The sequence below is a fragment of the Cynocephalus volans genome, chromosome 3, assembly GCF_027409185.1.
Source record: "Cynocephalus volans isolate mCynVol1 chromosome 3, mCynVol1.pri, whole genome shotgun sequence".
Lineage (NCBI taxonomy): Eukaryota > Metazoa > Chordata > Mammalia > Dermoptera > Cynocephalidae > Cynocephalus > Cynocephalus volans.
The window spans coordinates 154,968,766-154,992,349 of NC_084462.1; the positions used below are offsets into that span (position 1 = coordinate 154,968,766).

The window sequence follows — 23,584 nt, forward strand, 5'->3', positions numbered from 1 at the left end:
GCCCTCTGTAACCATGTTTTTGATCCCTGCTCTGTATGGTTGTCTGGGTAGGTAAAATGGAGACTCAGTTTTGGACTTGAGGACATAGAGATAAGTTCAGATTACTATGTTAGAAGAACCACCAGTATGTATGTTGAAGATCCTAAAAGTGATGGCAGGGAATAGAACAAGGGGTTATTATGAACCCAGGATTGGAATTCTTGAGAAAGGTGTGTGTCTTAGAGGTCCACGGATGACTATCTGAAAAGGGAAGTAAATACTTTGTGTGTCTGCCATGATTCTATACAAAAGAGTTTTTGCGAAGGCAGCACTATAGTAGATCTGGAAAGGACTGGTGACTGGGAGCAATGAGTATGCTAAGCCTTCCTGGTGTACTCTTCCTGCCTTCTCTATGTACTGAGAGTTGAGAGGCTGGAGAAGGTGGTGAATGGGAGAAGGAGCAGCCTCTTACATTTAGATTAACATTCTCTGGGCTTCTCCTTCTAGGTCTTGGGTCCATTCTCTTGCTGTCAGAAGTGTATCCTTTTTGACCTTCCTGTCTTAATCTGGTCCCTGTTTCAGGAGAGAAGCCTCATCAGTGCCAAGTCTGTGGGAAGACCTTCTCTCAGAGTGGGAGCAGGAATGTGCATATGAAAAAGCATCACTTGCAGCTGGGAGCAGCTGGGAGTCAAGAACAAGAGCAAACTGGTGAGGAGGGGGAGTCTACATAGCGAAGGGCTGTAACTTCTAGGTACAAAGAGCCAAATCGTTGGCCTACTTGGTTATCTGGAAATGTTCTGATTCTGTTTTGCCTAGAGAGACTGGTCTCATTTGATAGGCTGATGGTTTCCAAATGTAGCTGTACAGTAGAATCCTCTGCAGGCTTTTAAAACATGTATTTTTTTGTTTGTTCTCCTTGGTCCCCCCTACCCCCAAACCCTAAAACAACCTGATAAATGAAATAATTTGTAAGATCCCAGAATCTGTAGTTTAAAGAGTTCCCCTAGTGAGTGTGATGGGAACTAGTACTTATATTGATCCATGAAGCAGCATTTGAATAGCATGGTGATAAAAGACTTCTGTATGACAAGAATTTAAACATTTTTCACTTATCAGTCATGACTACCTTTTTGCCCTACCTTAAATTTAATAACTTTTTAAATTCTTATTCCTTTTCTATGTCTTTCCTTAATCAATTGTTTCATTCTAAATGCTCCTTTCTAAGGATCCACCCATCCCATTTCATATGCCAATTCTTCAGATACTGATCACAAGCAAGAATAATTATCCCTAAGGCTCAACTCTTCCATTCTAGGTTTATTTTCGTTTCCCTGAAATAGGAGGTGGTGTTCAAGATATAGGTTAACTTTTAGTTCTGAAAGAGAAGTCCAGCTTCCTTGTGAAGGAAAATGAGGACCAGGCACAGCCTTGACTGCTGTATGTCTCTAACATCCTATTCTCTGTGCAGCTGAGCCACTCATGGGCAGTAGTTTGCTTGAAGAGGCTTCAGTACCCAGTAAAAACCTGGTGTCTGTGAATTCCCAGCCCAGCCTTGGTGGAGAGTCCTTGAACCTACCAAATTCCAGTTCTATCCTGGGAGTTGATGATGGTAAGACTTCCAACTCTCCTTTATTTGGGGAAAGTGGGCTGCAACAAGGGGCTAAAGAATGGGATGTTTCCAAAATGGAAGTTTTAATTAATCTCATTTCTTGTGAGTAGTTGTAGTATGATTGAGTAGCATTTGTGTTCTTATTCTCTGGAGTGGATAAGTGGATCTGTAAAAAAAAAATCTCATTGAACATGATGTAACAAAAGAATAAAGAGAAAAAATTTTTAAAAGAGAAAATTATCTATAATCCTAGCATCCTAGCCCAACTATTTCTATCTTTCCTGTTGCAGTTATGGAAGAACTTAACTTTTAAAACATTTAAACAGAATATAACCAGGTTTTACAGAGGAGATGTAAAGCAATTTCTCCATATCTTCTAAAGCCATATCTTCTGGAGAAAAGAAAGGGCTCTCTAGGAAACAGTTGCCCCTCTTTGGTATAGAAATTTCACCCAAGTTACACAGGCCAGGCCCTCTTCTCTGAAAAACTTAACAGGTGAGGTCAGCATGCATTTATTCAGTGCCTACTGTGTGCTTGGCACCAGGAGAAAGACAAAAGTAGAAGATAGGGACCTTAAAATCCAGTTAAGAAGTCAAAACTTACATATGTATAGGAAACAACATTGAGCGAATAGATGATAGTGTATAAGCAAACGTTAAAGTATATGGTACAGTCTGGAACAGTATAAGCTAGAAAGCCCCTAGAAGAAACTTTTAATTTGTTTGAGGGCTAAGTGAGATATATCTGTAAACTATTTCCAAAAGATTTTCATGGTGATCCCACTGATGAACATTTAATAAGCATGTGAAGTCCTATGTTTTAGTTACTCTTATCCTACTCAAGTCAGTTTTGGTTATAGTGTCTGTGTTTTCGTAACTTCTATATGGAGCCTACAAGCCCCAGATTGTGATACCACAATAAGTCTCCTGTTTCATGAATGATACTAATAAAGCACAGAAATTGCATGGAGCTGTTTTGCCAGACTTGAAGAAGAAAGTCTTAAGGGAGGAAGGGACGCTGAGTAGGAACTTTAAAGCCAGGTTTGACTTGCACTGTTATTAGTATCATTGGTGACTACTTTAATGGATAGCTCTAGTTCCTTGATCTGCCTGCCTAAGCAGCTTTTGCCCTGTTTCATAAACAGTTTTAATCCAGATAACAGTGCAAAAGCCATATGATTCTAAATCGATACATTGAAAAATGGTCAGCTCTTGATTATCTTGCTTTTTCTTCCCTCCCTCCTTTTGTAATACTTTCCAGATTTACTGATAATTATTATCAGACAGGATAATTAACTTGGAGGAAATATAGGGATGTTCAGGGAACAGTTTTTGGAGTTCCTAATGAAAGGCTGTGATGCAGGTAAGATATATCTGTGGATTCACATTTTATTGAAACATTTTTCTCTTGTTTCACAGAGGTGCTTGCTGAAGGATCCCCACGTCCCCTGTCTTCAGTGCCTGATGTGACACATCACTTGGTGACCATGCAGTCAGGGAGGCAATCATATGAAGTTTCTGTCTTAACTGCAGTAAATCCACAGGAGGTAAAACTGTCTCTAGGCCTTACTTTGTTTCAGTGGCAACTGATGTGGAGAATGAGTGGGAATCTAGTTTAGAGGATCTGAAAAATTCTCCGGTTTCCATTTCCTGAAAACTTTGACCGTAATATCTTCCTTTAAGCTAAACATGAGTCCAGCTTGAAAGGAGCCTGAATGGGAGGGTCTTGTGAATTGGGAGATTAAACTGTCACAGCTGGGACTCTCAGCTTTAAAGTTCCTTTACACACATTCTCTTTTTTCTTTTTAAATTAGGATGACCGGTAAGGGGATCTTACCCCTTCACTTGGTGTTGTCAGCACCATGCTGACCCAGTGAGCTAACCGGCCATCCCTATATGAGATCCGAACCCGGGGCCTTGGTGTTATCAGCACCACACTCTCCCCCCTTTATACACATTCTTCAGTGAATATCTATTCCTGCTGTTCTCTCTCCCTGTATCATCAACATGCTCCTTTCATTTTATAAAGAAAATAATATCCTGGAACAGAGTGGTCCCTGAGCAAAAAGGGATTATTAAAAATAATTATCATTTATTCTACTAGGGTCATATGTCTGGGAGATACCAGGCTGAGCCACCCGGGTATACAGGAATGTGTTCACTTGCCTGTTGAAAGAGAACCACCATCTAAATCAAAGAGGAGGGGCCGGCCCGTGGCTCACTTGGGAGAGTGTGGTGCTGAGAACACCAAGGCCACGGGTTCGGATCCCATATAGGGATGGCTGGTTGGCTCACTGGGTGAGCGTGGTGCTGATAGCACCAACTCAAGGGTTAAGATCCCCTTACCAGTCATCTTTTAAAAAAAATAAAAATAAAAATCAATCAATCAATCAATCAATCAATCAATCAATCAAAGAGGAGTGTTAGGTTGATTTTTAAGCACTTTCAACTCTGTGGTCTTGGCTCTGACCCAGAAAACAGAATGAAACCAGGCAGGCTTCTAGAATCTTAGGACATTTTATTGGTCTGTGTGGTGGGAATAGATGACTTCATCATGAGCTCATTTCATATGCATAAGCTTTTACCAAAACTGTGTAGCTTGGATCCATTCCATATTATAGTTTTTTTTTTTTGCAGCACTCTCATATTTTTCCCTTTTTCCATTCATTATTAGCTTTATACCTCAGTAAGCTTTTACATCATTCACACGACTCTGCATTCTATATTAAATATTCTCAATTATTCTATAATATTCCTGGGGGTACCCAGGATCACAGGGTTCTGAGTGTGCATATTAATACTACTGCTAGGATTTCTTTTTTGTATTAATTGTTGTGACCCATTGTCTAAGCCTTGCTTATATGACGAGGATACTTCAACAAGTTAGTTGAAAAATAGAATTAAAAGATAATGCAAATATTTCCACAAACTTTTTGAAATACCCTTGTATATTGAAAATTTTATTATTGGTATCACTGGTTCTTTCCTAGGTCACCTTTTCCTGATTACTTCTTTGGAACTAATCATCTGTATCTTACTTATGGAGCCGCCTTCTTTCCCTATTATTTCCCTCTTCATTTTTCTGTTTTAAATTTTTCTTTCTGGAAGTTTTCAGAGTACAGTGAGAGAAGAATATAGTGAACTCATGTATCTATCACTTAACTTCAACAATTAATTTTATGCTGTTCTTGTTTTATCTCTTCTCCGCTTTGTTGTTGTTGCTGTTTTGTTTGTGCTGGAGTATTTTAAAGCAAAGTGCAGACATATCATTTCATCTGTAAATATTTTAGTATATACCTCTAACAGATAAGGATTTAAAAAATAACTGCAATAATATCTTTACCACAATCAGCAGAATTAACAATAATTTATTAATACCCTCTAATACTTTTTTTTTCTTCTTAAAAGTCTTTTTATGGTAGGTTAGCTTGAATCAGGATTCAGACAAAGCCTATACAATGCATTTGGTTAATATTTCTTTTAATTGTAATAGTCCTCTTTTTTTCCCCAGTATAGTTACTTATTTAAAGAATTAGGTTATTTGTCCTAAAGAATTTCTCACATTCTCATTTTGGCTGATTGACTCCTTTTGTTGTTTAATAATAATTTTTCCATCCACCAGATTTCCTAAAAACTGGTAGTTACATTTTAAGGTTTGATTAGATTTATTCTCCCCTCCTCCTTGGCAAGAGTATTTCAGAGGTGGTGCTCTTTCTTCCTATTCCATCTCTTTTGTTTTCACTGTACATGTTTATGGGGCACAGTTTGTTACATGCATATATTGTATAACGATCCAGTTGGAATAGTCAGCATATCTATCACCTAAACATTTGTCATTTCTTTGTGGTTATAACATTCAAGATCCTCTTTTCTGGCTATGTTGAAATATACAACACAATATTATTCGCTCTTGTTGCCCTAGATCACCAGAAATTATTCTTCCCATCTAACTGTAACTTTGTACCGTCTACCAACCTTCCCTGCTCCCCCTTCCCCGCCGCCACCTCTTTCCCTGCCTCTGGTAACCACTATTCTACTCTCTATTTCTCTTTTTTTCTTTTTCTTTTTCTTAATTGACCCATAATAATTGCATATATTTGTGGAGTACAATATGATATTTGGGTATGTTCATACTGTGTGCAGTGATCATATCAGAGCACCTCGTATATCTATCACCTGAAACATTTTTACCTGTGCTGAAACATTTGTTACCTCTTCATATTGGGAACATGCAGCATCATCTCAACTATTACATCTTATCAGAAGGCACATGATAATCAGTTGCTCTCATCTTACTGATCTTAAGATTGACCGTTAGGTAATGTAAAAAGTTTTGGCAACCGTTAGTGATCGTGGCCTAGATCTATTTTTTCATTAGGGCTTGCAAAATGCTGATATCCTAATTCTCTTGTTCCCTCTGCTTTTATTAATTGTGATTCTTCTATAAAAAATATTTTCTTTCATCAATCATATGGTTGCCTTGAAGTAGTCTCAGTCTGTTCTGTGCTACTGTATAACAGAATACTATAGACTGGGTAATTTATAAGCAATAAAAGTTTATTTGGCTCATGGTGCTGGAGGCTGGGAAGTCCAAGATCAAGGGGACACATCTAGTGAGGGCCTTCTTGCTGCATCACAAGATGGCAGAAGGCATCACATGGTGAGAGAACATGTGCAAGAGAGAACAAGAGATTGAACTCACAGCCTTAGGCCCTTTTATATTCTGCCCTCATGACCTAAAAACCTCCCGTTGGGCCCCACCTCCCAACACTGTTGCACTGGGGATTAAGTTTTCAATACATGAACTTTGGGGGACACATTCAAACCATAGCACAGTCATTTCAGGAAGATCATCTTCTCTTTTTGCCTGGTACAAATTATTATCCAGACAAACCAACCCAGAATACTTAGGCTTTTCTTTTTTATATTTGAAACCATGGATCTTTTCTCTCCTATACTGCTAGATACCTTTTTTAAAATTGAACTGTATTCCAAGTTACCCCAAATAAATGGCAGGTGTATACAAATAATTCATTCAACAGATATTTATTGCATACCTAATGTGTGCAAGGCATCTTCAGGATACTAGTTATACAGTGGTAGACAAAATACAATCTGTGCCTCAAATAGCTTACAGGTAGAGTTAGGAGCTCTACCTTTTATAACTTCATAACTATATAAATGGTGCCCCTGGAGTAGTGCTCTACAAAAAGGTAAGAATGGGAGAGGTGACAGATCAATAAACTGGTGATTTTTTATAGTGTAGTAAGTGCCAGTCTTAGGAGAAGTCAGAGAATATGTTTTAAAGTTTAAGTTGAGACCTGAGGGATGAAAAGAAACCATCTTGGTGGAAAAGTAGGAGTTGGAAAAAAAGTAAGGTCAGCAATATGTACAAAGGCAGAAGTGAAAGGGAGCAGGGCGTATCTATGGAACTACAAACAGTTGAGTATGATGGGCTGGAATGGAAAAAGGAGAGCTGGAAAGATAAGCTAGTCCTTCTCTTGAAGGGCCTCATAAGACATGATTTAAAGTATCCTGGGGGCAGTTTGGACCACTGCATGGTTTTAAGCGGTATGACATGGTCAGATTTGTGTATGCAGAAAGTCCAGTAACAGTGCATATGTTCTCTTGAACCTAAGCATATGGGTCTTGGAATTGGCTTCAGAGCATCCATGTGTAGGTGCTGCCCACTCACAGCCCCAGGTAGACACAATAATGCAGCCTGCCTAAAACTCAAAAGAAAGTGTGACCTTCATCCCAGGAGGACACTAAGGGCCTAAAGTAACCAATTTTATATGGAAGCCCCAAACACTTAATACAAAAATATTAACAACACAAAGGGGGAAATTCTGTACTATCCCTTTTTCTTCATGGATCCTTGTGTGTTTACTAACACACTGAGTCTCACTTCTTCTGTGTTTTCTTCACTATTGCCGTTATTATCTTCCTCTTATCACAGGCATTTCTACTGCTTATTCCCACCTTTTCTTTCTTCTCTAGGTAGGCTTATCATATCCTCCAATACCTTCACTTTTTTCAAGCTACAAGTCCCTCAAGACTCCAGGCTTAGTCATCTTCCTCATCCAAGGTCTGGCCATTCCTCTGATGAGTGAGGGTTGTTGATTCCTTAAGAAATCTCAGATGTCAAAGAAGGCGAAGGCTATTTGCAATCCTTAAAACAACACGTTCCCATTCCAAGTTCTGTTTTTGGAGATCACCGTGCATTGTAGATCAGACCTATAAGAATCTGCTGATGAACTTTTAACTGGACTCCTGTCAATATGCTCTAAAAATAAAAATAACTTACCAAGAATATCAGAGAACAACCAAATCAAGTATCAGAAATTATCATGGAAAATATATCAAAAACTGCAAGTCAACTCTTATTCATGTTGTTCAGATTGGACAATTTCTATTTTCCTTTAGTATTGCCCCAGGTCTTCTGTGAATTAGACAGAGAACTTGTTGCACAGGCCCAGCTGGAACCCTGGGGCTTTTGGACTCTCATACCTACCACCCGATATGGGGTTCTTCCATATTGAGTTCACATTCTTGAACTCAAGAACCATTATAAGTTATTCCTAGCTAGCTTTGACTGCATCTTAGAATATTTTCCAAATAAAACAAAGCAGAAACCAGAAATTACAAATTCTTTAACATCTCCCATAAAGTACCATTGCTGAGTTTGAGTGCAAACATCTGGATCTTGGCCTACATTTAAAACACACCATTCTTACCGCACTACCACACACTATCAAATGAAATCTGTGGTTCCTTTAAGCTTTTGAATTTAAAAAAAATTTTTGCTTTAATATCTAAATTCCTTATTAAATTCTAGTATATAAATTATTTTCATACAAATTAAGATCCCTAAGTACATCTCAAGCTCAAGAATTTATCTGATTAAATTTAATAAGCCCAGTTTTTATTCTGAATTTCACTGAATTGTACCTATCTCATTTTGTTTTGGTGATAAAATGGAAACCAGTTTCGTCAATTATTGTACTTCCTTTGAACAGAAGCCTTGAGTGTAGAGTAGAATGTCAGTGTTGGCTGCCATCCTGCAGGGTTCTCAGACTTACCTCCCTTCATCACAGGAACGGTATTTTTTTTAAGTCCAGTGAACCCCTGGATCTCTTATGAATGCTTTCCAGCTCTCACATAGAATTTATAACAGGAACAGCTCTCTTTTCTGTTTCCTTCTCCTGCTTGAGCCTTTTGCCTATGCTTTGGCCAACACTGACTTAAGATTTTTGGTTCCACCTTTTCTGATTACTCTACAGATTCCGTCATTGCTGACTGGTGAACCTGTGACTAAACAAAAAGTAGTTCAGCTTATACACTCAGGATATTTTACTGCCATAGTTAAAATGCTAGTATCATGAAGTGGCCAAAGTGCTGTCCTAAGGCCAGTATATGAATGAGATTTATCAGTCTATGCATGTGTTTTGCTTTGGAACTATGTATCCTTGACTCACCTCTACAGCGCAATCCCCACCCACCACTCAATTCTTTTACTTTTTATGAATTATTTATCCTATAATTCAACTGTAACCCATTCTAGCTTTGCCTGTAATTTTTTACAGTTACTAAACCAAGGAGACTTAACTGAAAGACGGACATGAACGTGGGTGCTGACTCCAGGAAGAGCAGCTCTATCTGATTGCAGAGTGCATATAGTGGGAACAGGATGATCTGCCAGAACCAAAATGAATGTGTGAAGGACAAGACCCCACTTTTGCCTCAGTTCATCTTCCCTGGCATAGAAGATGGATGTAGGAGAGGTTCTCTTCAAACTACCATCCAGTCCAGATAAGGAATGAAGCAGTGACTGTGGGCTGGGTAACTGTACCTACCTTTCTTCCCACTGCAAGTTTTTGGGATGGACTTCTCCCAAAAGTGAATTTGTTTATGTGTTGGCTGAAGTTTTCCATTGTGACTGAGGGGAGGTTTTCCTTGGAAGAGTTCACGTAGATGAACTGAGGCCTGCCACCAACCACAGAACTTCACCAGGAAGTTGAGTTTTCAAGATGCCTTGTTGCTTTGAAGAAGGGAGTGATGTCATTTCTGTTGTGACATTCTCCCTTTAGCAACCTGAGTAAGAGACTCTGCCACTGGGCTGCAAAAAATAAATTACTTGAATCTCCCCTTGGCCCAGGCTGAGGTAATATCTTGTCCTGCACACCTCTACTTACTTGGTCACTTTGCCACTTTGCTTTCTTTGTTTATGGAACATATAGTAGCATGTTAGGTTTTTTTTAAGTTAAAAATTACATTATTCAGAGCTTCAGTTTTCTCTTTAAATAAACAAAACAGCCCAGTCAGTTCTTTAGCTCTTATTGTAGACACAATTTATTTTCTTAGGAGATTAAGAAAATAATTCAGTCTTTCTGTTTAAGATCGGGTATTGATTTTTCTTAGTATTCCATGGAGGTAAAACTGAACTGAGAAGTCATGATATGAGCATCTTCATTTCTAACTAGCAAACCCAGATGGTAGGTATCATAGTATCACTCTGTCACCACCAGAAAAGACCATGTTTGAATCTGGGAAAATGGCAATATCAGGTAGTTTTGAATTTTTCCAGAAAGGTGGTTAAAAAAACAAAACAAAACACAAGATAGGTGCTTCTGGGCCGGCCTGTGGCTCACTCAGGAGAGTGCGGTGCTGATAACACCAAGGCCACAGGTTCGGATCCTATATAGGGATGGCCAGTTGACTCACTGGCTGAGTGTGGTGCTGACAATACCAAGCCAAGGGTTGAGATCCCCTTACCGGTCATCTTTAAAAAAAAAAAAAAAAAAAAAAGAAGGGTGCTTCTGTTAGAGCAGGCACTCTTTTTTATTTTTATTTTTATTTTTTTTTTGCGTCCGTACCACGCTCAGCCAGTGAGCGCACCGGCCATCCGTACACAGGACCCAAACCTGTGGCCTCAGTGCTACCAGCGCTGCACTCTCCTGAGTGAGCCACGGGGCTGGCCCAGAGCAAACACTCTTGATGACATCCTGTCTCTGCAGCTACTGAGAGAGAATATCCTATTATTATTGGTGAGAAGAAAAGTATTACAAAGATCACCTACTGATAGAAAATCATGGCTATCAGAGAAGTTTTAAATTTATTTAAGATGAATATCATGCTGACACAAATACACGCACACAGCACATTCTAGACAGATAACAGGAAAGAATTAAATGCTGTTTTAAGCAATTATGGTTCTTAATTTGCTAATGACATGCATAATCATCCTGTACTATGTAGACTGAACTCATGACAATTACTTAAATTCTTAAAATACCAGTTTTCACTTCCTGCAGTCTTACTTTTATACTAAAGCAGTAGTTCCCAACTAGGGACATTTTTGATCCGGCCGCCAGGGACAATTTGGCATTATCTGGAGATATTTTTTGTTTGTTTGTCACAACTGGGGAGAGGAGTGCTACTGGCATTTAGTGGCCAGGGATGCTGCTAAACATCTTGTAATATACAGGACAGCTCCCTCCTCCAACCCCCAACAAAGAATTATCTGGCCCAAAATATCAATGGTACTAAGGATAGGAAACCCTGAGCTGGCTGGTTAGCTCAGTCGGTTAGTGTGTGCTGTTATAACACCAAGGTCAAGGGTTTGGATCCCCGTACAGGCCAGTGCCCCCCAAAAAAGAAATCTTGTAATAGAGATTGCAAATTTGCCATCTCTCATGGGCTAAATCTGATATATACATGTTTTTATTTCAACTACAATATTTCTAAATTTTAAATTAGTTGCCAACATGCAAATTTCTGGTTTCTGATGAAAATGTGGTTGATATGGCAATTCTGGGCCTCTATTGCAGCAGGGTTTTGTACTCTCCAGTCTCTACTTTCTCCTACTATTTTACACCTTCCCCATTTGACTCATTTATGTTTCCTGACAGCCCCTATCGGCATCTGGGCTTGTGCTCTTTGTTTATACCTGTACTCTAAATGTTAGGCACAAAGCAAGAACCCTTAGGTTTGGGCTATGATCCCTCCTCTGTGATTTCCTAGAACCATTCCATGTTATCTGCTGCTGCTCTTTTCCCCGTTCTCTAACGGTAACCTTGACTCAAAACCGAACTTTTGCCTGCCTTGACTCATCCCCAAGTTAGCTGCTTAACATTGTTCAATAGCATTACTTTTGTGTACTGATTAAGCCAATGATTTGAGATTGTCCAGTGATTCATAAGATAGCTCCTCCAGTTCCTTCTCGGGGTTTGAGGGCTGTTCTGGAGATTCTTCTAAGTCCTGCTGTGGATCCCTGATGCTGAGTTGCGTAGTTTCACAGATGCTGCAGAATAAATTAAAGCATTATGAGACTATTTTAAATGAAAGAAGGCATGGTATAAGGTTTACGAATGGTCTTAGGGCTGGCCAGTTAGCTCAGTTGGTTAGAATGCAGCCTTAGAACTCCAAGGTGATGGGTTTGGATCCCCGTACAGGCCAGCCGCCAAACAAAACAAAAATGGTCTCAACATTTTCATTATTTTATATGAGCGCTAAAGGGAAATTTCTAGGGGAAAAACTGTGATGGGAATTAGGGAGGGGCCACTAGGACTTAAGAAACAAAATTGAGAATAATGGAGATGCTATGCTTTTCTCCTTTTGACTTATACAATATCAAAGTGGGTTATAGAGGAGGTGGTGCTAATGAGTGATCTTTAAGGAATGCTAGAAAAAGTTTCATCATTTTATAAGAAGTCAAAATATACATGATTTTTCTTAAAAAGTAAAGTGTTAATACTTTTGACTGGGGGGAGCTGTCTAGTTAGGTCAGTTGCTTAGAGTGTAGTGCTGATAACACCAAGGTCCAGCGTTCCATCTCTGTACCACCAGCCACAAACAAAACAACAAAAAAAACTTGACTTATGGCATTGGAACTGGAATTGGAAAATGATCTCTTTCAAGTTGAAGGAATCTAAACCTAATATACATATACAATGCTTAGATTTTATTCACAACTGCACTACTCTCTAAATTCAAATGTGTTACTTGGAGATTTCTGGATTAGTTATGGTATAAATACAGGAATGTGATCCCAAAGTATGAGTGGCTGTTCTAAAGTTTCCTCCCAGTGACATTATGGGGGATGACAACTTAGCGAGTTGCAGAATGATAGCATCTAAAATCACCTGGGACAATCCTTGACTTTAGCTTACTTGCACTGTACAGCCCGGGTTCCTTGACCCTTGTTCCTCACAAAGTCTTCCTCCAGCCCAGCCTGCTTCAGGGTGTTTCGATATCGTTGTTCTGCTTCTTTCCTGGCAAGATCCTGTGGAATGGAAATTATTCTGCTGTAGCTGTCTTGTAAATTAGCAGATAATTCCAAATTACTTGCTTAGTACATCCCTTACAATACTATCCCTACCTCCGCTGCCCTTAGTGTTGGGCATAGATTTGTATGAAAATTACTTAGAGCCTTGTTTTCAAGCCTTAATGTGCACACGAACCACCTTAGGATCTTGTTAAAATGCAGATTCTCATTTTGTAGGTCTCAGATGGGGCCTGTAACTCTATATAACACACCCAGGAGATGCCAGCTGTTGATTTGGGAGCCACATCTTTGAAAAGCAAGGACTTTTGCAAGACCAAGTGAGACCCACGTGGAAAAAGATGGACTAAAACCGTTCTAAGATTTAAAAGCAACCAGTCCATCATCAAGAATACTAAAATATAAAAAATTGAAAATAAGGTGCATTAAAAACATTCTAAACAGGATAGATAGTCTGTATGTGGACCAGACAAAGGTTATTTTCTGTTTAAGTAGTCAAGAGCAAAATCATAGAGTACTTTGTATTTTTCCTAGAGTGGTGAAAGATCTGTTGTGATCTGAAGAGTGAGCTTGCTTGAAACAAATTAACATAAATAGAATAGATCAGCATGAGAGATTTTGAACAATGGAAGTTGCTAGGTAAATCCCAGACAGTGCAGAGTGTGTGTGAGAGAGATACAGGTAGGGAGGAGTGGACCCAGCAAATCCTTAGATAATGCACTAATTGTAAAATGAAGCTAATGCCCAATAATTGGAACCACTAGAAGTCCGCCCCCCCCCCTTTTGTCTGAAACTGGGGAGGAAAGGAATTCACAGAGACATGCAGCCTAAAACTGTCTGGGACGGTGGCCTTTCTGGGCTGTTCAAGTAGCTACAGCACTTCCTTAGGGAGATTTCAATTGAATCTGGCTTCTCTAAAAATCTAGAGAATATCTTAAAATGATTCTCCCAGCCTGAAAGCACTTAATCTGGAAAGAGCCTTGTGGGGTGCTTTGAGCATCCTAACCCTTAGAGTTCTATAAATGTACCACAGTTCCAGAGGCTGGGGATGCCCAGGGGCACCAGCACTGCTGCAGGAGAGATGCCTTCCCAGGACTGAACGATGGCTCCAGACAGCAGAAATAGCAAAACAGTCACTCTGTCTCTAGGATCTAACCCCTACTCTGATTCAATCTGAAAGCTCAACTACAGCAGTCCGCCCTTATCAGCAGTTTTGCTTTCCATGGTTTCAGTTACAAACAACCATGATCTGAAAATATTTTGAGAGAGAGCATATTCACATAACTTTTATTACAGTATAAGTGCTCTTTGTTATTAGTTATTGTTGTTAATCTCTTACTGTACTTAATTTATAAATTAACCTTTATCATATATATGCATGTATTGGAAATAACAGGGATCAGCACTATCCATAGTTTCAGGCATCCACTGGGGGTCTTGCAATGCATCCCCCGTGGATATTATAGATGCCTTTGGAGTCCAGTCTTGGATGAAATCAGCCCAAGCAGCATTCATCATTGTACTACTTATTCTGGGAAAAGATGACAGTAATAAAATGGGCCCAATTTAGAATTTTTGAGCCTCAAGGAAATGTTTAATACCAACATATTAAAATTATTTCATAATTTCTAAGAGACCTTTCATCCAAGGCAGAAAAAAATGAGTGATGGATTAATTTTACCTTAGTAACTTGTTCGAAGAGATAGGGCCTTGTTTGTATTCTCTTCTTCATTTCCTCCAATTCTTTCTTATACTCTTTGGCTCTTTTACGGTCATTGTTCCTGGAATTAACAAGATTTCTAGAAAAAACATTATCTTTTCCAATCCAGTATACCCTTCATTTCAGTTAAGCAGAGCAATTCCCATGTACATAATAAATTCCTGTCTAGCAAAATCCTTGACTCCCTGCAATTACAGACGACTACCTAAAAACTCCATTTTGTCAGATTTCAAGGCCAATGATTTGCTGAATCCCAAGACAGGCATCCCTTTGACACATGGAGGATACTGACCGGTTCTCTTTCAACTTTGTTTTGAACACCTCCTCCAGGCTTTTATGGGGATCCATGGCTTTTGCACGCAAGGTCACCGATTTAGACATCTCTTGACACTTCTTTTTGTGCACCTCCAACCACTGAGGAGTCTCATCTGCTTTCTCCCTTTTTTCAAGTGAATTTCTAAAGGGGAGGCCAAAAAAAAAAAAAAAAGTACAGATGACCTACTTGGGTATATTTAAAAGCAATCTTGGTAACCTCTCTGGAAAGTAAGTTGGTGTTTTCTATGAATAAGGCAGGTAATTTACCATAGCTGGAATTTTCAGAAAGAATAAGAGCCTGGGATTACACTGGCAGATGAAGTGTTTCCAACACTATGGACACAGTGATTTATCTCCCACCCCAGAAGTTGTTCATTTATTGAAGTGGAGAACATGTGAATTAAAACATTACTTAAATAGCCAAACGCTTTAGGTCTTTTCTAGGCTTCTTGCCGGTCTGGAAACAAAATAATACTAACAGGTACCATTTGTTGAGCTACCTAACATGAACCAAGTATCATTACATTCCATGTAACCCTCACAATTGCCTTATTAGGTAAAGAATGTAAGTCCCCTTTTTATAGGTGAGGAGATTGAAGCTCAGAGAGGTTAAGCTGCTTGCTCAAAGCTGCCTAGCATGCCAGTAGAAAAGCCAGGATTAGAACCAGAATCTCTGACTCTGAAGCCTTTGCTCTTGATCACTGATATAAACAATGGCTGGAAGGTGCCTGGGTTCACGGTCCTTTGGGAATACAAATCTGCATTTCCAAAGAGAACTGGATGGTTAGAGCTTGGTGTTATAACACCAAAGTTCAAGAGTTCAGATTTCTACACTGGCCAGGCACATACAGACAAAAACAGAAAGAGAACTGGAAATGGGCCTCCTTCAATGCAGATAATTTGGGGTCAACCTGCAGCACTTAGTTTGTGTAATTATCATTCTATAAGGTACAATGAAGAGTTCTACCAAAAGGAAAAACAATCAAGACTCTTGCATTTGGATGTCTACATTCAAATGGGCAGATGAGGAAGGGCATGAAAGTTCAGTCTGCTAATATGTCAGACTCTCTACTGCTGGAAAGCAGACATGTACTTCTCCATAGGGGAGCCAGCCTCTTGTTCATAAGGCCAGCCTTATTGGGCCCTCAGAATACTGGTATGTTTAGCCTTGATTTAGTAGCTCTGTGAAATTTGAGGAAGAAGGGAGTATCCTTTGGATCCTAAATATGTTTCTATGAATAGGTTCCTGGTACTCCCCTGAGCCCCATGGGAAGGTATGAAGATGTTCGTCCTTTCCTAGAGTAAAGCCACTTGTCACACCATGGCCTCTCCTGCTTACTTGGGCTCAGAGGCCTAGTGGAGGAACTGAAGAACTCTTACTGGGAGTCTGGCTCAGTGAGAACAATACTATGACAGTGTCAGGTCAGTTGAGATACAAATAAGTAGGCTCCTGCTTCCCAACTGACTCTGACATCTCCACAAAATGAATCCCAGAGAATCTCAAATTTGTACAATGGATGTCTTTATTTATTTATTTATTTTTGTAGCTAGCCAGTGTGGAGATCTGAACCCTTGACCTTGGTGTTATAACACCACACTCTAACCAACTGAGGGCTCATCTTCTTTGTGGCAGGTTCAGCCACCTGCTGTCATGCTTCTCTGAATTCTTGTTCCTCATAGCTACCTTCCTTTTACCTGTGGGCTTTTACCCATGTAAAAGAATGTTCTCTCTGGAACATTCTTTCTCTCATCCTTTGTCTGTCTAACTCCTTCTCATTCTTCAGGTTTCACTTTAGACATCTATTCCAAGAGACAACAGACCCCTGTCCCAGGCTGCCCAGTACCCTCAGTCCCCTATACTCTCCCCTCATTACACTACTCACAAAATATGGTAATTGCTTCTTTGCTTTTCTGTATTTCAGATTGGATATTAAACTGTAGGTTCCCTAAGGTGTCTCCCGCCTTAACATTGTGTATGGCACAGAGTAAGTTCCCCATGAATATTTGTGGAATTATGACCAGCTGCTCTCCAGCACCAGGTGTATACAGCCACATGTATTCCTTTCTTGACCAGAGAATTCCCTTTGGCCCCTTGAGGTGTCTCTGATAACAGAAGAGGCCCAGCAACAGAGTGGCTTCCACCATTCGGGCCAAGATCAGAGCATCGTGAGTCTCATGTGGCCTGACCACTCACCTGACTGCAGATTCCCTCTTTCTGGTTGCATCAGTGATGTGCACAGGGAGGGTGTTGACAGAGAGGGAAGCGAGACCATTCAGAGAACGACTCCTTGGCAGGGGTGTAGCTGGTGGCTGTGGGGAATTCTAGAAGAAATGAAGGCTGGTAATGGTGGAACAGCATTGTGCTTAGTTTCTATCTTAATGAGGATTCAATTTCAGTGAAGGACTGAAAATGAGTATTCATATTTTTCCTGGGAACAGGCAAGGATAATGAAATCTTGGGTTTAATAACCAAGACTTGGATAGCAATCCTGAAGATTTTAATCAAGTGAGAAGTGTTCCTTGGAACTGGTATAGGGACACAAGCAACTGATCCTAACTCCCTGCCTTCCAAACCTGCTTGGACTTATTTCTGCAAAATCTCTCTAGAGAAAGGGAAGGAAAGGAAGTGTTCCTGTGGTCTTGAGTTTACAGGAATATGGATCTACTTACAACTGAAATGGTATTCAAAAAAAGTTAAGACAGAAAAATGTCATTACAAGTGCTTTCCACTGAGCCCCAGGCCAGCCCTGCCTTCCAGGCCTCGGGCCGACCCGCCCACAGCTGCCAGGACTCTTACCCTCCTCTCCCCAGAGGTGGCGACAGCACAGGGCCGCTCGGTGTGACGCAGGTTGGCAGTCCTCAGCAAGAAGGGCTTGTTGCGAGTTGCCTCTCGAGTTTCCCGTCTTTTGGCAGCTCTTCTCTGGAAGGTCTTGTAAAGACCCTCATAGTCAGGGACGACAGGATTCACCCGAGGCCGGAATCCAAAGTCAGTCTGCAGAAACCCAAGCTTTTCCTCCTGGGTTCGGGTGGCTGTGCGGGGCTGTGGGTCAGCCCGGCTGTTAGAGGAGTTGATAGGGGAGGAGGCCATCTGGAGCATGTCCAGGGCCCTCATCTGGATACGAATTTTCCTGAAGAGCTCAGCTTCTGTGGAGAAAAAGTCAGGGTGGTGCTGGGTGAGAAGGGACCCAGCCTCATACCAAAAAGTATGGAGAACTTTCCCTCTTTTAAGCACCAGCAGCAGTGTGCTGAAGCTGATCATTAACTTTTCAGGAATTTCATGAGCCCCTGTTGACATTAGGTGGGAAGCTTGAAATTGGCCACATTAGGAGTATTTATACCACAGAAAATGGCAAACATTATGAACCAGCTTGCTTTTTTATTTTTCTGGAGAGCTTGTAAATAAACACTGACCAGGACACCACTGCCTGTGCCAATCAGGCTGCAGAAGCAGCTGCCTTTTACCAAGATGAAGCTGGAGGAAGTGGGCCAGTCACCTGCTCCTCTCCAAGGTTTCCCCATCTCAGAGCAAGGTCCCACCATCCACCCAAATGTCCAAGCCCTTTGCCCTGATTATACTTGACTCCTCCCTCTCTCATCTCATCAGTCACGAGTTCTTCTGTCACTTCCTCTTTAACCTCCCTCCTCTCTATCCTCTTTTCATCTTTCCTGCTACTAGTTTCATAATTTCTCAACTGAATTGTTGAAGTAGCTTCCAATTAGATCAACATCCCTCCAGTTTTGCCACCTCTTTTAATTATCTACATGACAATTAGAGTGATCTTCCTGAACTATATATCTGATCATAAGCCACTTGCTTAAAACCCTTCAGTGGCTCTCTAATGGCCCTGGATGAAGTCCAATCTCCCTAACATGGCCTGCAAGGCCCCTTGGTCTGCCTCATGCCTGCCTCTCCCCACTCTCCCTTGTCTCGACCCTCTACGTTTCTATCCCTTGAATATGCTCAGCTTTCTCTTACCTCCATGCCACATCTATGCCTCATCCTCCCTCTTCACTGAATTTAACCTCGGCTCATCCTTCAAGGTCAGCCCCAGTGCTCCTTTTCTCTGGGAACCTTCCCTAACTGCTCCCACCCTTACCACACCCTCTGATGAGTCAGGCCCCTCTGCTAGATGTGCCATAGGACTCCCATGCTTCTCCCTGTAATCCTTGTAAATGACTCATCACAGGTGTAAGTATTTGTCAATTATCTGGCTTTCTCACCTGCCTACAAACTCCTTGTCTGTTTCTTCACCATAGAACAGAGGCTGGCGCAGGCACATGCTACTGAAGAGTGAATAAAGCCTGAGTCCTTATTCAGAGCTATACTTTTTGAAATGTGTAAATAGTCATCCCCAAGTAATTTCAGTGATTGTTGCTACCTCACCAGGATGAGGGAGGGGTCGGGGAGCTTTCCTCAGGGGCAGGTTGCTGGCAGTGGCACTGGCTTAACCTGATCCATGGGTATCTCACTGGTTCTCTGCTCCTGCACCTGTGCTGGGCAGAGGCCTTCACAGGCATTCACTGAGAGAGAGGTCAACAGGATAAGCCTTGGGGGATGCTGCAGGACTTCCCATTTCCTGCTCCTTACAGGGCTCCCCACTGTATCGATAGACATAACCCTCCCTCTCGGTCTGCACCGAGTGCACAGACTCTAGTGGGTCCACCCGAGAAGCTCATCTCCAAGCCAGGCTGACCCCTGAGCCCTAACTACATCCCTACAGTGCCTCTTGGTACCCCCAGGCAGGAGGTGGCAAGGTGGCAAGGATGTCTTTACCCTGGAGTTTATCTCCCATGGCTGGCTCCAGAATAGACTTGGGGATCCTCTGGGTGGCCTTCTTCTTGGGGAACTTGGCCTTAGTTGTGGAAGCCAAGTCTTTCTGTTGAGCAGCTTCCTTTCTCTGCTGCTCCTTCTCCAGGAAGCTGAAGGGCTTCAAGGAAGAGAGGAGCAGTTCCTTCCTCTTCTGGATCCCTGCCTGCCTCCGGGCCTCGCTCCGCTCCACAATCTCCTGATAGAGAGGGAGGTAGACGTGTGCAGGCACAGGCTGTGCCCGGAACTGCCGGTGACACTCGGCCTCCTCCTGGCCCTGCCTCTGGGCCTGCTGCCTCTCCTGCTCAAAGGAGGCAGGTGAGGCCAGCCACTGGGCCTTCTTCTGGGCCTCACGCAGTGTCATGCGGAATGGCTGTGGGACGGTGATGGATGATGCCCAGGAGCTGACACTTCTGTGCTGAGAGGGAGGCCTGGAGCCTAAGGGGGGCTGGGACTGAGCTCTGGGAATGTCGGAGGGAAGGTTGCTCAGGGAGCTGCAGTGCCTCATGGAGCCACACCTGGGGGAAAAGTAGATCCGTGTGGAGAACAGGGCAATTAGGAGGCCCAGATCCTCCCTAATCCCCCTCCCTAGTCCTCCCTTCCCGGGAGGTCACAGCTGACTTCTCAGCCTCACATCACAGCCCCACATGCCTCTATGCCCATAACCCTCCCAGTGAGGCTTCCCTCCTCCCCACAGGTAATTCTAGAAGCCCTAATGGTAAGTCTCTTGGAATTTATCCACAAATTCCCACTTTGTACTCTAATATTTTCATAGAGAGAGAGAACAGTGCAATGGGACAGAGCAGAGCCTTAGAGCCAGCCAGACACAGGTCCAAATCTTGCTTCAAACCTTGAGCAAGGTTCTGTTGGAACCTCAATTTCTTCATACATAGAATGGAAAAAAATATATATATCTTACAAGGTTACTGGGAGCAGAAAGTAAATATTAATGAGATAAGATATACATACATATAATAGACTTGGCCAAGTAATGAATCTTGTCATTCTCAGGGGAAAGCATGTGTGGAAGGGCATTCCTTTGATCAGTTCCAATGCTTCACTGGACTAAGGGTTGCCCAAAGTGATTTAGGATTGTTGGGTAGGAATTGAAATGGTTGGACACCAATGCTGATTCTGAGATGAAGCGAGGATCAGTAGCAACTTGCATTGGTGGTTTTTGCTTTATAGAGAAAAAAGATGAGTCCCAGAGCCATGACATGACATGCCCAGAGTTGGGGAGTAGGGCAGCTATTGAACTGCAGTGACTTACCTCAGAGACCGAGGGTACTGGACCTGCGGCTTCCCCCTGCCCTTGTCTTGGAAGAAACTCTCCAGATCCTCATCATCTTCAGACAGGTCCTTATCACTGTCTGGGTCAGACTGAAAGAGAGACTCCAACAGACACCATCTGCCTTTTTGCTTTAGTACCTGTAGGGTCTCGTAAAAGCTCCCAGTAGAATCAGAAGTAGAATTTGTCTCCTCCTCTGGGCTGAGGAACTCATCCAGTTTGCCAGCCCTGGGCAAACCCAGCCCATCCCCAGACAGCTCCTCTTCTGCTTCTGTGTCTGAGGAGGATTTGGGGGAAAATATCTAAAATGGGATAGAAACAGACTGTGGGTCAAACTATAATTTCAAAGGTATTCAAAACATAAATGTTATTTTATTTTGAATAAATCTCTGTATATTAGGGACTGGGAAGAAAAATAAAATGTGTTCCTCGCTCTAAAGAAATTTCACAACCTGGTATATGGCGTGCGCTTGGTTGAAGGGCAGAAAAGGGAAGCAAAGAGCTAAAGTTGGTTCCCTACTCCATGCAGTACAATAAGGATTTACAGAGGACCTAGTCTGAACCATGCATTCTGTCCCCTGCACTCCAGGAATCCTATCCATGACCTTAGCCACACTCTCTCCATCCTGCCTTACTTGGGTTTTATCTTCATGTTGCCTATCTTCCTTCTCCTGCTTCCACTGTCTACACCTCTGCTTTCCTCATATTCTAATTCCCACTCTATCACTAGGAACGGATGATTAACAGGAGAAACGGTGTGGTCTAGCTGAAAGACCAACATCCTAGAAAGTGGGATACCCAACCAGCTTTTAAGTACCTTATTCATTCATAAAATATTTATGGATATCAAATGTGCACTGGACATTTGGCTGAGAACAAGACAAACAAGGTCTTTACTCTCATAAAGCTTACATTGTAGTGAGAGAAGACGACAATATAAGATGATAATATATTCAATGATAACTATAAACACTGTGAGGTTATAGATTGATGGAGTACATATGGGAAGCTTTTTTGTTGATGAAGCCCATCAGAAAAAGTCACTAGGAATGTACTTATAATAACAGTTAGGTTTATTAATTTGCTGCAGTACACATGGAAAACCATACGGAATGAGGGTGGGGGCATTTTTCTAGGGTTGGCTTGTCCTGATTGATTCTGAGGAGGGTTATGGGAGGAAGGGATCAACTTTAGACGGGTGCTGTCAAAAAGTGGGCACAGTGTAGTAAGTAGATGATTGAGCAATTTTTATTCAAAAGGTGAGAAGAACATGGTGGGGTGGGGTAATTGATAATGTAAACATTATCATTTAGAAGAAAGGGTGTTAGTAATTAAGCAGCTACAGTGTGGCTCTGAGAGCAACACTGTTTTCTGCTGATCTTGCTGCTGCCCTTATCGGTGTCTATTACAGTCTGAATTATATTTTCTCAGTCCTGGGCTGATTTCTATTTTTCTCATTGTGGAGGAATTTTGGATTGACACCTGGTTGATGAGGTGCCAGCCTTGCTAAGATCTGGGGTAAAAGGGTTTTGGGTTCAGGAACAGCAAATGCAAAAGCCTTGCGGCAGCGTCCTGAGAAGGAACAAATCTTGAATCTTGTAAAGGTAGAAAGAGGGTCAGTGTGGCTGGAGGACAGTGGCATGAATTGTCCTCAGGGATGCAGGCATGGGGCCAGGATTGGACCTTAGAGGATAAGTGGTTGCAGAAGGGAAGCCATTTGAAGATTGGCCACTTCAATCTTTCAGAAGACACTAGGTGTTGGTTTTACAGGGTTCTCTAAGGTCCAGCTGAAATACTGGAAAGAACACTGGATTCTGAGTCAAAGGTAAGTATATGTTTTAGCCCTGGTTCTGCTATCGAAGAGTGTGTGATCTTGGGCAAATTTCTTTCTTTTTTTAAAAAAACGACTTCATTGAGATATAATTTTCATATCACACAATTCACTCATTTAAAATGTGCAATTCAATGGCTTTTAGTATATTCACAGAGTTGTGCAACTATCATCACAATCGATTTGAGAAAATTTTCATAGCTCGGAAAATAAACTCCATACCCTTTAGTAGTCACTATTTCTCCAAACCCACCCACACCACACCTCATCCCGGCCACCCCTAAACAACCACCAATCTACTTTCTTTCTCTATGGATTTGGGGACAAGTTTCTTTATCTGTGCTTCAGTTCTCTGGTCTACAAAATGGGGACAACAATTGTACTACTGGTCATAGGGTATTTGAGAGGATAAGCGAAAACTGAGTGCCATCGCTATGGTGCCACGAAAAGCCAGGTATAATGCCCAAGCGACTCGGTCCCTAATGCTACTCAATCCCACGCCCCGCCGTGCCACTCCCCTGCTGGCTGTCTCCAAGGCAACGTCAAACGGTTTCCTCTCTGAGGGATCCCTTCTCGGGGCCCGGTCCTGCTTCCTCCCTTCTCTTTTTCTCCTTACCTGACGGCTCCGCTCCGCGCCTCCGGAGGCTCCCGCAAGCCTCCCCACAGTCATCTTCTCAGCTAGGCAGAGCCAGAAGCAGCGGTGACAGTGACGGTGAATGCAGTGGCAGCGCTGGCTACGCGGGGTCACGCTC

The 23,584-nt window shown here is 41.9% G+C and overlaps 2 protein-coding genes across 6 annotated transcripts in view; one reads left to right on the forward strand and one right to left on the reverse strand.

Moving 5' to 3' along the window:
• The window catches only part of ZNF410 (zinc finger protein 410), a 35,464-nt gene extending 25,553 nt beyond the window's left edge, over positions 1 to 9,911 (forward strand). The window contains exons 9-13 of one of the 2 annotated variants that reach the window (XM_063091386.1): positions 562 to 687; positions 1,448 to 1,588; positions 3,007 to 3,134; positions 7,588 to 7,675; positions 9,174 to 9,911. In XM_063091386.1, coding sequence (XP_062947456.1) covers positions 562 to 687; positions 1,448 to 1,588; positions 3,007 to 3,134; positions 7,588 to 7,675; positions 9,174 to 9,199 — 509 coding nt within the window. In that variant the 3' untranslated portion in view covers positions 9,200 to 9,911. The remainder of the gene's footprint in view (positions 1 to 561; positions 688 to 1,447; positions 1,589 to 3,006; positions 3,135 to 7,587; positions 7,676 to 9,173) is intronic. The other variant, XM_063091387.1, reaches the window with a different exon arrangement.
• A 74-nt stretch (positions 9,912 to 9,985) lies between these two features.
• On the reverse strand, positions 9,986 to 23,538 carry FAM161B (FAM161 centrosomal protein B). Of its 4 annotated transcripts, none has more exons than XM_063091383.1 (9): positions 23,449 to 23,538; positions 20,984 to 21,303; positions 19,681 to 20,231; positions 17,704 to 18,050; positions 17,101 to 17,216; positions 14,884 to 15,048; positions 14,553 to 14,652; positions 12,759 to 12,871; positions 9,986 to 11,890 (listed from the first exon to the last, which is right to left on the reverse strand). In XM_063091383.1, the coding sequence occupies exons 1-9, from the start codon at positions 23,500 to 23,502 to the stop codon at positions 11,752 to 11,754; spliced, it is 1,905 nt and encodes a 634-aa protein (XP_062947453.1). In that variant the 5' UTR covers positions 23,503 to 23,538; the 3' UTR covers positions 9,986 to 11,751. The 4 variants fall into 4 exon arrangements, with proteins under 4 accessions (XP_062947453.1, XP_062947452.1, XP_062947455.1 ...); XM_063091382.1 differs by having other exon boundaries at positions 17,101 to 17,228; XM_063091385.1 differs by having other exon boundaries at positions 17,101 to 17,228; positions 21,142 to 21,303; positions 23,449 to 23,537.
• Between the last annotated feature and the right edge of the window lie 46 nt (positions 23,539 to 23,584).